This window comes from Epinephelus lanceolatus, chromosome 18 (assembly GCF_041903045.1).
Source record: "Epinephelus lanceolatus isolate andai-2023 chromosome 18, ASM4190304v1, whole genome shotgun sequence".
Taxonomy (NCBI): Eukaryota; Metazoa; Chordata; class Actinopteri; order Perciformes; family Serranidae; genus Epinephelus; species Epinephelus lanceolatus.
In genome coordinates, this window is record NC_135751.1 from 16127846 (window position 1) to 16140975 (window position 13130).

At 44.0% G+C, this 13130-nt stretch overlaps 1 protein-coding gene across 1 annotated transcript in view; it reads left to right on the plus strand.

Annotated features, from left to right (window-relative positions):
- The first annotated feature begins 372 nt into the window (after positions 1–372).
- rnd2 (Rho family GTPase 2) overlaps positions 373–13130 on the plus strand; it is a 35219-nt gene continuing 22461 nt past the window's right edge. The window contains exons 1-2 of the mRNA XM_033644084.2: positions 373–668; positions 1174–1261. Coding sequence (XP_033499975.1) covers positions 507–668; positions 1174–1261 — 250 coding nt within the window. The 5' untranslated portion in view covers positions 373–506. The remainder of the gene's footprint in view (positions 669–1173; positions 1262–13130) is intronic.

The following is a 13130-nucleotide window of genomic DNA, read 5'->3' on the forward strand; positions in this document are numbered from 1 at the left end:
TTGATGCAGAAAAGGCACAAAGTGGTGCACAAACATTCACCAAAATGCAGGAAATTCAGTGTTTGCAGCGCAGAATCCCCCCCCCCCCCCCCCCCCCCACACACACACACACACAAAACCCACGCCCCTGTTCTCATATATAAAGTTCCTAAGGTCATATGATATTGATATTACACGGATAGAAAAGGAGGTAGAATTTTTCCTCCATGAACTCTTTCTCTTTTTCTCTTTATTTCCCATAAGAGCAACCTATTACAGCTGAGTGATGTGATCCAGACGCGAATATTGGGAAGGCGTGGCCAGTAATCAAACTACCGGAGTTTCCAGGGAGGGCTGCGAGTGCGCGTCCTTGCTGTGGTTTCGGGAGCCGACCAGTCAGACACACAGAGTCTATCAGCGGGACCAGGGAGCTGTGCGTCAGGCAGAAGCAGCTGGATAAAGCGCACCGGGTCGGCGCATGTATTTGCTCATTTTTCCTCCCCGTCTTGTGTTCCGCTGCGTCTCCTATGCTGGATGCTGGATGCAATCCATCCTCGCGTCAACAGCACACCTCTGACGGACAAACCATGGACAGTCTAGGCAGCCGCTGTAAGATTGTGGTGGTCGGGGACACGCAGTGTGGGAAAACGGCACTCTTGCACGTTTTTGCCAAGGACTGCTATCCAGAGGTGGGTCTGTCAAAAGTCTCAACTTGAGTGTTTTGTCATTTGGAGAACAATGAGATCAGGAGTTTGTGAATGAGTGAGCACTGCCATTGAAATGCAATGCAGTTCAACTTCAGCACTACTTGTTCAGCAGGTTACATCCACCTGCCTAAAGACAGAAATGTTAAATGAAGACAAGCGCTGGAGAGCAAGCTGTTGCCATTGACTGCCTGTAAAATCACTGTAATAGTCCTGTAATGTCTCAATTGACTTTTTATTGTCTGCAGTGCTGCCCATAAAACTTTAAGGCGTTGTCTTCACCTGCTATAATATCACCATATTTCTAAAATATCCCCAAAAGGGATCACAATGCCAGCTTTTCTGTGAAATGTGCCTGGCATTATTTTATTTATCTGCTGCATCTTTTCAAATGTGATTTTCTTCCCAAACCTGAAGCCTGTGGCAGTGTAAACACAGGCTTATCTTGTCCGTCTTAATTGGATAACTAAAATAAATCCTTTATTTTCAGAACTACGTGCCCACAGTGTTTGAAAACTACACAGCCAGTTTTGAGATAGACAAGCACCGGATTGAGCTGAATATGTGGGACACGTCAGGTAAGACAATTTCATATCTCTGCCTGCACTGTCTCTCTTAAAAGGCTGACATCAAATCAATCCCCTCCCAGCCCCTGCCATGGTGCCTGTCCCTGGCTGCGACCGTGGGAGGACTGCCTCCAACTCCCCCCTGCAACTTTTCCAGCAGTCATCTCTTTGACAAATTGCTTTGACCTTGCCAACTTCAGATGGATGTCTTTTGTTTGCGAGATTCTTTTTTTGTTTTTAGCTCGGTGCATCGGCTATTTATGATTGTTGTGTTTGCTGGAGACCCCGGTGCCAGCTCCATGTCTGGTGTCTTGTGTTTGCATTCCTTCCTGTGCTGTCCACTGTGTGTGGCTGGCTCTTCCCATGCTCTGGCCACAGGGTCAGGAGACTGTAGGGGTTGGAATGGGTGAGGGCGTGGATAATTGAGACAGGATGGGCCTGAAGGGACCAGTAACTGCATAACCAGTGAGTGTTCTCAGTGGTTTGCTGACTTATTGGCCAGATATTTGACGTATTGTCTGCTTGAGTTTCCTCCTTTGCCTCAGTTTCAGCTGACAATGTGATATTAAGTTTTATTCCCTTCAAATTGCTGGTACAGAATCATTGATATAAAGATAGCCTCCTTCAACCCATGAAAGAAATTCATTCAAGTTTCTTTTCAGATTCATTCATCGAGGTTTCAACTACAGTTTTAGTGACTTGTCATTTTGAAAATGTTGTTTCAGGAGCTTTTTCCTCTCCGAGTAAAAACACCAAGCCATTAAAAACGTCAAGTTGAAACATGCTGATATGGTCAGAAAAACAGCCTTTGGTAGGATAGGATAGGAATCTGTGTGTGCAGTGTTGCGCCATCACAACTGAACTTTCTCTGGTGACAGATCATCCTTACATTGTCCTTTTAATGACTTCCTGTGTGACTGGGCTTCTGTGTATGAACATGCTTTGGCCAGGGGAAGTATTTTTGGCCACCGGGCAGCAATGGCATCAGTGAGACTCCTGCGCAGAAAGCCATGGTCCACTTCATCCAAGTCTTGTCAGCATGGATGGATTAACTGCTCTGTGATCTGCATCTCATCATGGTCATCTCAGCCGAGAGGCTCCTGTCAGTTCTCTGACTAGTGACATGGCTGACCAGTCACAGGACTGAATATGGGATCTTCCCTGGGAGAATTCTTTCTTATACCATAAACATTCCCAAACCTAAAACCATCTTCCGGGAGAGATGACGAGACTATTTTTGTGTTACATGATCAGTCAGTGAAAGAATGTTGTTTTTACTTGGACCTCATGCTGACCCGAGGAGTAAATCTGCTTGAGCCTGTCAGTCAGGGGTCAGGGTCCTCCGGGACCTGGGGCCACAGCTTAGAAGAGTTCCTTATCTCTGGGCTGTAAGAGCCTAATGATGTGGTGGGAATGTTGTGCTTCTGTCCATCTTTAAAACCCTAAACCACCTTTGGCAGTGTTAGTCTTTAATCTTCAACCAGGAGCCGCCCGCCTCACAACAAACATGACGTCACCCAACCCACAGGGCTAATGCGTCTGTGTGTGTGTATGGTGCTTCTGTGTGTGCTCCTGTGTGTGTATGTGTTTGTGTGTGCGTTCAGAGGTCCTTGTGTGGTATGCCATTATTCACTGATTCACAGCAAACACAGATGTTCATATTTTCTCTCAACAAGAAAAATAATTGGCTCGCACTTAGATGAAAAAGGCTTTCATCTGAAGAAAATAGCATGTCTCCCATGGTTCCTCTTTTAGATTTGGATTTTTTTTATTGCTTCACCCCCTTTCCTCTGACAGCTCCCCTTTACTAGCGCTGTTTTATTATTATTGTTATTATTTCTCCCATGAACACTAGCAGCAGCAGCAGTAGCAGCAGTGAAAGGCCCAGGCTCTTAGTCATGGTCACACCATCATTTATAACAGAGTGGAATCAATTTGTTTCAATGGAATGGCTGCGATCAGTGGATTCACTCATGGAGGGAAAGTAAACGTGTGACACGTTCTGGCTTAGAGTTAAACTTTGGTAAACTCTGGCCTGTGGATTTACCTTCTTGCAAACTGTCACGACAGTGCTGAGCTTTCAAAGGGAGTCCAAAGTGAAGGAACCTATCATGGTAGGGGTCCATGTCATTGGTTCGACAGCCCATTGGTTCGACATCCCATTAGTCCGACTGTCCGCGGTGCTGAACGGCTTGCGGTGGGCGTATGGTGCGCTGCGACCGGCTTGAGGCGGAGCAGGCTCACGGCTTATGTGTTTGTCACTTTCTTTTTCATTTTAACCCACACCATGATCTTTTCCTGACCCTAACCAAGTGGTTTTTGTGCCTAAACCTAACCAGACCTTAACCACAGGGCATCATGATGATTTCGGAACGGACTTCGGAACAATGAGTTTAATATGGTCGGAACAATGGGATGTCAAACCAATGGGCTGTCGAACCAATGGGCAGTTCCCTCATGGTAGTGGATGTTAAATGAGGAGCAATGCCAGCAGAGCTTTCCGTCTTCGTACCTGCTTTAACCTACTTTTTTGAGAGGAAATGAATTGTGCTGCACCCAGTGGCGCCCCAGAAAGTTTTCATAGGGGTGGCCAGATGGGGCGAATAAAGATCTCAGGGTGGCACACCAAAACAAAAAGCTGATTTTCCGGAAAACTGTCATGCTGTTGAGGTATAGAGGTATCTTGAGGCGAGATTTTAAAGGGAAAGTTGTGACCTTGCCAAAATTTAGCCTACACTTGGAGCCCTAGTTGGCCCTCTTTCTGACAAGCTATGCTCGTATGGTTGGTGTCAATGGATACCTTATATTGTCTAGTTTCACAAGGTACAACTGTTTTACCTCAGCCTCTTGAAGACACTAATGTAAGTCTCCAATTATTCTCCTCAGGGTGGGGGGCAGCAATTGTATCCCATGCTGTCTACAGCACACTGGACAGTTCAATTTCGACCCGACATTTGCATCAGTCGATCCTCCACTTACTCCTTTGAAGATGCATCCCATTCTCCCCAAAATACAGCTGTTTTGTATCTGACAACCGAGCTCTCAGCCTCTTCACATAAAGTATTGTCTCGCTTTTAATTGCTGGTGAAGTCTGCCTGCTGTGGTCCGGCTCCGTTCACAAAGCATTATTGATCGCTATCTGAGGCATGGCTCTTTAAACAGCTTGCGCCTCGCCTGGTTCACGTTTCCCCTGCGTGGTTAGATGTGTATTGCCATTAAAAATGCTCCCAGCATTCGTTGCTGTGCCATTGATTAGTTTGGTCTCATTAATTCTGGCTCTTCCACAAGGTCTAGTCCTTGCAGGATGGGTGAGAACAGTGGTGAGGTGTTTATCTAATTGAGGTCATTACCGGGTGTGAATCTGTATGTCTCTGCATATGTGTGTGTTTGTGTTGCAGCACTAAATGAATGGGTATTTTAAGAAGCATTAAACAGAAACAGGGAGGTATTATGGCTTCTGGAAACCATAGGGCAACTTTCGGCTGCGTTTTGTATTCTGCCCTGCATTCAGCTCCGGACCATCTGGAGAATTAAGTCAATTAGAAAGTGATTGAATGGAATTCCAATGAGAAAAAATCATTATATCTGTGTATGACTGTATCTATACTATATGCTGCCACATGGTGAAAGATGCTGTAGTCTGTTACCATTGCACGTATCTGTGCCCTAATGGACTTTTAAAGCAACCGAAGCTGTTAAGTGGTCAAAATGTCAATGTGGCTCGGTGATAACTTGTCTGAGGGCCATTAGTGATTACTGTCGACACTTACACCAGTCAGGGTTTTTTTACCGAGCCCAAGGCACTGATGCACTCTTCCTCTCTTCCCAATATGGTAAGGGTGCCTGGGAAATATTCCCTCGAGCCTTGGCCTCAGACTAATACCCTGCTAAGAGGTGTGCGTGCTATTTCTAACAAGTCCGAGTCATGACAGGCTGGGTTTCCCCGAACTTCCCACAGCAGTGCACTCATGTCTCTTTCTGTTTCTCCTCTCTAATGCCTGACCTGATTCTCACATGAGAACTGGAACTCTTACTTTCTGTTTAGTCATGCTGGAGTGTGCTTTCAAGTGGCAATCCACAGGAATCTTGTTTTTCTTTCTTCTTTTGCTGACATCTTTGCAACTAATCAGCTCATGCTGTGGTGTTTCTTTCCCACTGTACACCCCAGAGAGCGCTTGTCATTCAAACCACGTGTCTCTCACTCTTTATCCTGAGAAGTTCTGTCAGTGCAATCTGAGTTTCTGTGGAGTGTCTTTGACCGATCAGCGATGCTGGCTATAATTTCCCATTGTAACAGCCCAGTTTTTTTCCTCTTATTTATATCCAAACAAAGTGCTGTAGCTGCTGCTGGGAACATGAAACGCATCACTTGCTGTGCAGTGGAGTATTTTTCCCGCAATAGACCTGCCTGACACTGGGTGTTCACAACAACAAATTTAAAAGCTTTCATGAACTGGCTACAGTTTGACGTACCATTGTGCTGCACAGTCGGTGACAGGGAGCTGAAAAGCATTTATTTATCAGGAAATGTCACAGATTATAAGAGATTCTGTAAAAATTACCCCTCACACAAGTTTCAAAGCCCGTTTTTCTCTATTGAGCCTTCCTCCGTTAAAGTCAGAGTTAATGTTTTTTGTGGATCAGTTCTCGTGACAAAGCTGTCTCGACTTTTCACAGTCAGAGGTGTGATTGTTTTGACTTGAGAGGCGATAACAAGACACTGCAAGTGTGTAACGCCACTCCCAGTGCCACCTCATAGTCACGGTCTGGCTGTCTCCCTCCTCTCATACCAACTTTCCAACATTCCTGGTGTCTTTATGCTCTCTAAAAACTCCACATTCTCAGCACGCTGGACCAGTAGGGCTTCCACAGGCCTGTAAAAACACGCTGAGTTCAGCGGGCTTTCTGTTCCTCGACACTTTCCACTTGATTAATCTTTAATAGAGAATGAGTGAACTACAATCACAACGCAGAGCAGAAATAAAATCAACAGACACATCTTTGCCTTCAAGCCTACAGCTCACTGGAGCCAGAGTTTACTCAGAAAGTGCTGTCTGACCTGAGTAGCAAGCACGCTGATCACATGTTGTAACATTATTTGCTCTGGGCTCTTACAGTCTGGTCTCTGTGAATTATGACCGTAATGTTAGACTCACTGTTAAATAATTAAAACCAGCATTTATTTCTCTTTTCTCTCAACAATTTGCAATTGGAGAATGAGATTGTTTTTAGGTGGTTGCAACCAGCTGGAAATGGAGCTGCATATTTAACCACAGATACTAAATATACCTTTTGTTTATTTTTGCCTGCATCCTGAAGGGAGGATGATGACATCCTTTCAACTGCTGTTCACAAGGCTCAATGTATGCACTGAGCCTAAGCCCTGAAAGTTGCTGCCGCTCTTTGCCTAACCAGCCCAGGGCAATAACTGCCTAAACGAAACCTGTTTTGATGATGCATAGCAGGCTGGAAGGCACTCCCCTGCACTGGGGGAAAACGGCATGACAGTTTCGGGTAATGAGTAAACAGAAGATGCAATGTTTGTGAAATACTGTAACTTTAAATAACTACTTTGTGCCCTGGTAATTAAACAAACACATACATTAAGAAGTTTGGAAAGTGGCCTCTTACCCACCAACTGGGGTAAATTACACTCTCCCCTGACCAACAGTCCAAAAATACTCAGTTTTTGATTATATGAAAAAGAAAAAAGCAGCAAATTCTCATATTTAGGAAGATGAAAACATTTGTTGATTCATCGGTTAATTATCTCAGCTCAAGTTCCTATAGTTTTGATGTAGTAATTTATATAATGCTGCCATGGTGTCACAGAAGACACAAGTATATTGTAAGGCATTTTCATTCCTATTAATTCACATAAACAAAATTTTTCTGGTAATGACGAAGGTGCTGTTTTTAGCCATATGGCTGAAAAGGGATGGTAATGCTGGTCTTTTGGTTGCTTGTTCCAGCACTTTGGACCATATTGAGATACTGTATCTCAACAACCAGACATTTATGGTCCCCAGTGGATGTATCCTAATGACTTTAGTGATCATCTGGCTTGTCCTCTGGTGCCACCATGCTATTTTTATGTGTGGTTTTGAGTGAAATATCTTAAAAATTTGATGGATTGAAAATTGGTACATGCATTCATGTCCCCCATAGGATGAATTGTAATCACTTTGTTGATAGCCTCAGCTATACTTTGTGCTTACTGCTGATTAGTTAAAGTTGGCATGCCTACCTGCAAAGGTTGGGTAGGGAACTGAGTATGTTTAAGGTTACCGATCAAATTACGTTGGTACTACTGAGTACCAATTCACGTTAAATCCACCTGTGCCATATGTCTGTACCTGAGAGCGCATCTTGGTAAGAACGCCAGGTTAAGACAAGAGGCAGAAGTGCCATGAAGTGCCCCAAAGCCTGGAAGCCAGCCATGGTGCTCTGAGGCCGGTAACGGAGCAACAGAACCGGTAACGGGGTTGTCTGTCTCCACTTTAACATCACCATTGTGGGTATGTTAGTATGCTGACAATAGCAATTAGCTCACAGTACTGAGCCACTGGCATGGCTGTAGACTCTGATGCTATGCTCATACTACAAGTGACAATGTGAAAGCATGACCTGCTATTTTATCACCGAGTCACTGTTGAAGTGTTGCTCAGGACTCAAAAGTTGCTCAGAAGCATATGTCACATTCACCCATTGGTGGCCAGGGCTACCATACAAAGTGTCACCTGCTGAAACGTACACTCACACTCCAATGGAACAGCCACTGGGAGCAATGTGGGGTTCATTATCTTGCCCAAGGATACTTCAACATACAGACTGGAGGAGCTAGGGATCAACCCGCCGATCTTCTGATTAATGGACGACCCACTCTACCTCCTGAGCCACAGCCGCCCGTGTGTCTGTTACTTGCCACAAAGCACCTCAGCTGAATGTCAAGTTTGTATTTGGTCAAAAAAATATCTAGGCTATGCTTTTGATTAATGTGGATAAAGCTAGCATAGCTTCAGCTGACTAAGTTAAATAACACAGTACCACAGCTAGAAACAAAAACATAGGATTGACTGACGACAGTGAAGCCAGTTTAACTTTGATTTGTAGCACTTCACATCTGTCCGCAGCATGTGTTGGGCATCAGTTTGTACCTTTATGTTACCGGCCTCCATTGACAATGACTTGCAGCCTGGTGCTGTGTTGCTCGTAGTGTGAACACAGCCTGACTCTTGTTGAAGCATGAGAAGGCATGTCAGGTGTGACATTGTCTACTGTATTTGTGAAAAGAACTCACCGTACAAATTTAATGGAAGTTTCCCTTTTCAATTTGGTGGCTGAGCACAGAGTACAGTTTGTAATAATGTTTGACTTGTAACTGGCATGTTGGATTTATTTTTTATTTTTTTGCAAGTGCTGCAAATAAACTTGGGCTTTTGTTCCAGGTCTCCAGTCCCCATCCTCAGTTATAGGGATGCCTGTGACAGTATTTTTGAACAAAGTCGGTACCGGTCTGTCCTTGGGGGCCTTATGAACTTGACAGCAGAATCACAGAAAATATATTCCGGCTCATCCATGACTCTCATCCTCCTGGCATCAGGTTTGGGATGAGCCTGCAGCCTCTCTGGCAGGCTGCACCTGATAATCCCGGGGATTACAGTTAATGGTTAGAGCCCACAAAGACGTTTTGCATATTAGAAATCAAGCGGCAGGCGCTGCGTGGGGTGAAGTGAATGTGCAATCTTTGTGTGTCACGGTACTGTAAATCGTACACACCACCTGGTATTTTATAGCTGAGGATTTTAGTGACTTCTGAGCTGATCACTCCCATGATCAGGAATAATGAGCGTCACTAATAAATGCAATTTAACTTCAAGTAAGAAGAAAAATGTAAATGTAGTGAGCATTTGGTTTATTTTAACAGCCACTGAGGGGCTGTTGACAGACTTAAATGTCCAGGTTTGCGTTAGACAATAACTAAAATGTATTTTACAGCTCACGAAACATAATTGCTCCATATTCACACATGGATGCATATAAATAAAATGGCACTTACAGAAATAAGGACGCAGGCAGACCTCATGTTGTAAATTACTTTAATTATTTTGGCATTACAAGAACAAATCCCCTATGTGTTACGGGCATTTCCTTCTTTTCCTCTTTGCAAATGGTCTCCAGCTCCAAACTTCTTGAATAATGATGGTCTCACGCACAGTGCTGCACTTCATTGCACCTCGGCTCTCTGAGTGGGTTTGTGTGACATTATGGAAACTCCAGGGGACAGCCGGCAGTCCTGGCTGCTGGGCTGGATGGTCTTGGTCCTTGAGCAGGCAAGCAGCTGTGCTCCATCCCTGGAGCTCAGCACTCTGTGAAACATATTCTTAGACTACTACACAAAGGGTCAACAAGCTGAAGAGGAAATGGCTGCCCGTATATTACAGTAGCTGTAAGAAACAAAGAGTACTAAGAAGAGAAGAATTGTTGATGTGCAGGAGAGCGTAACTTCTCTGGAGGTGGACTGTCAGTTATCTTTTCCTCTGAGCTATTTATTTATCCTCCCCTCTTTCTTTCCCTTCATCGATGTTCTCCATCTCTGATAGCCCATTAGTCAAGGCGGAATCTCAAGCGCCGCGTTGAGGTCACCGTCAGTCAGGGGCCGTGTTAAGCAGGGGGTGGGCAGAAGTGCTGCATGAAAGCCAGCCAGCTGCACTGACAGGAACACACAGGCTGTAATTACCACACGGAATATCTGCTCTCCTCGGTGACACAGAGAAACACACACACACTCCCACAGACACCTATACCCACACACACACACACAAGTGCAGCCTGCCACCTGCACCACACAGGCATGTACCCGCCGTTGTGCACATTTTACATGCATACAAAATGTCCTGAGTGTCCCACATGTCCATCCGCCCATAAACAATAAAACAAGCACTTCTTGGAGGCCCCAGAGGAGACAGCCTCTCAGTCCCTCTGATCTCTTATCCCTGTCAGAGGAGCCTGTTAATGTGACCATGGATACAGCTACGAGCCGAGAGCCACCACACATTCCTTCGCCACATCTCAGCCCCCATGCACTGTCAGCTTAATGCTGAGCACCAGGCAAAAGTGTATAATCTGCTTAAATAGCATGTCCACTGCTGAAATGCACTGCACACTGCTGATAGACTGTATATGGCTTTTACTTAGTTAATGTGCCAATGGAATAATCAAAGTGATAAGTTATTAGGGAGGGAACATTAACTTGGTAGAATTAAAGGTTTTTTTGGTATGTGGTGAAGAAAAAGCGCACTTAAAGCTTTTGATGAGCTCACACTGACTCAGATTACAAGCCCTGTTTTAAGCCTTGCCATGCCGTGCTACTAGAAGAGGAGAATGGAGCTATATCATGACTGACAGAGAATAAAAGGATAAATGAAGATATAAAACAGTTTTCTTGGCAGGCATTTAAGACGGCAGACGTACAAAGGGGCAGATATGAGAATGAGTTGTAACGAATGGTGCACAATACTGCCATTGTTAGCATTCTTTAATATTCTGATGTAATTTTCGGGGTCATTTTGGCCAGTGCTTGTTTCCAGTGTTTAGCCTATACCTGATAAACTACTCCGGTGATTCACTTATTAAAAGATAATATGAAATGCAGTGGTAGTGGTAATGGAGGATTTAAAGAAAGCAGCAGTATTACAGATGCACATACACAACTTAGCATGCATGTACACGAACATATATGATCTAGTGATCTAGTTAACAAGCAACTGTATCAGTCATTTGGAGTTGTGTTTCTGACTACCTGATGAACGTAAGACCAATTATCACTCTCATTTAGTTCTGTTTTTGGTTTCTGCCAGCTTCTGTTAGAAAAATCTGTCTCTTTAGCTGCTAAATGCTCCACTTTGTTCACCAGCTAGTCTCCAGCTGTGTCTGTTGGCTGTTTGGTGCTGAGCAGGTAGTGTACATTTGGTTTTTAGAGCTTTCTTGCTGAAAAAAAGCGGCTTAACTTGGATGGAAATGATACAGTGAGAGCGTTGAGAATGACCCAAAACTTTGTGGGTGGGACAGCTAAACAATGCATTGTATCCTGTGATATTGGTTTGTATGATATCTTATAATTAGCACCCAGCAAATTAGCCCCCCCTACTGGTTAGGTTAGGTTTAGGAAAGAATCATGATTGGGTGTCGTCCTGTTACAACTTAACATAAAGTTACACACATGTAAAACTACTTAGATTATGAAAATAAATCTATGTAGGTTAGGTTTAGAAAAAGAATCATGGTGAGGCGTCATCAGGTTATGTACTTAACGTAAAGTAGCATAACATACAGTAACATAGGTTAGGTTTAAGAAAATGAAGTTACGTAGGTAAGGTTTATTAAAGAGTCATGATTGGACGTCAGAACGTTACACACTTAACGTTAAGTAGGTTTAGCAAAGAGTCATGATTGGACGTCAGAATGTTACGCACTTAACGTAAACATATGTAGGTTAGGTTTAGCAAAGAGTCATGGGGTGTCAAAACATTAAATGCTTAACGAAAAATATATCACATAAAGTAATGTAGGTTAAGTTTAAGAAAGTAAAATTACATAGGAAAGGTTTAGTAAAGGAATCATGTTTGGGCCACAGAACGTTACATACTTAATGTAAAGTTACACAGGTTAGGTTTAGGAAACAAAACATGGTTGGGTCATCAGGTTACTTATGTCAGGTAAAGTTATGTGCTTAATGTCATGTAACCATGTGAGAACGTGCCCTAAAATAATTCACACACAAAGTCGTGTGTTTGTTTGACCCATCGGGCACTCTAACCTGCTTCATGACATGGTCTTTTGCTCCTTATACTACTTCCTTCTTTACTCCCATCAGTGCATATCTTACATGATCGCTGCCTTCATTTATACGAAGCCTGAACAATTAGCTAAAACTCACTATAAAGCTGCATAAAGGAGGAGAGCTGTGGTTTTCACATTGTCGAATATGTTATTATGAAAATATAGACTATAGCAGCTTTAACTAACTTAACTTGAGCTGTCTTATTCTGTATATCGGTCTCCCACGTTTAAAATGCATTGTATAGTAAAAGAACGAGATGGATGCCAAATGTATAAGGGATACGAGTGAGTGCATGTGTACATGTGTGTGGGCATGTGTATGATTGAGTGGGCTTGTGTATGGGAATTCCAACAGCACTGACCCTATGACCTCTACCATTGTTTCTCAGCTGACCAGAGGCGTAATGGGGGCAGATGAGGGGCGCTGGGGTGGGAGCCGGGACACAATAAGACTGGAAAGCGCAGCAGCTGCTTCGCCCAATGGGCAAAGACAGTGGGGGAGTCGAAGCAAGTTTGGGGGGGGCCTGCCCTTAGAGCATGTTATAAGAGCAGCAAGTGTTCACTACATTGAAAACTGGGAAAAGGGGACAGAAGGGGTAGACAGAAGGAGAAGTGTACATCTGTGCTTTTCCCACCCCCCACCCAGCACCCCACCCTTCGAGGCTTTGTGTTGTGAGCGAGGTTTGTCGGTGGCACCCTTGGGACCTGATCCACTGTGGTCCTCTGGGACGCAGACACACAAACGCCAACTGTGTCACACTTTTAAAGCACTGCAGCGCTCTTGTTCCATGTTAAACACACAGCTACATATGGCCATATAAATAATCCTACAGGGGATTTAATGCAGTGCCTTTGCCTATTGTATGTAGAGATGGAGGAAGTGTGCTTTAATTGTGCGCCCTCTGTCTTCATTGACCTGAAGTAACATGATCTATGGCATGATGCATACAAATCCATTGACACAGGAAGTTATTGATTCTAAATGTAGTCACTACGAGGGGCTCGAGCAGATGAACTGGGAGTTGTATTGTTTTTACGT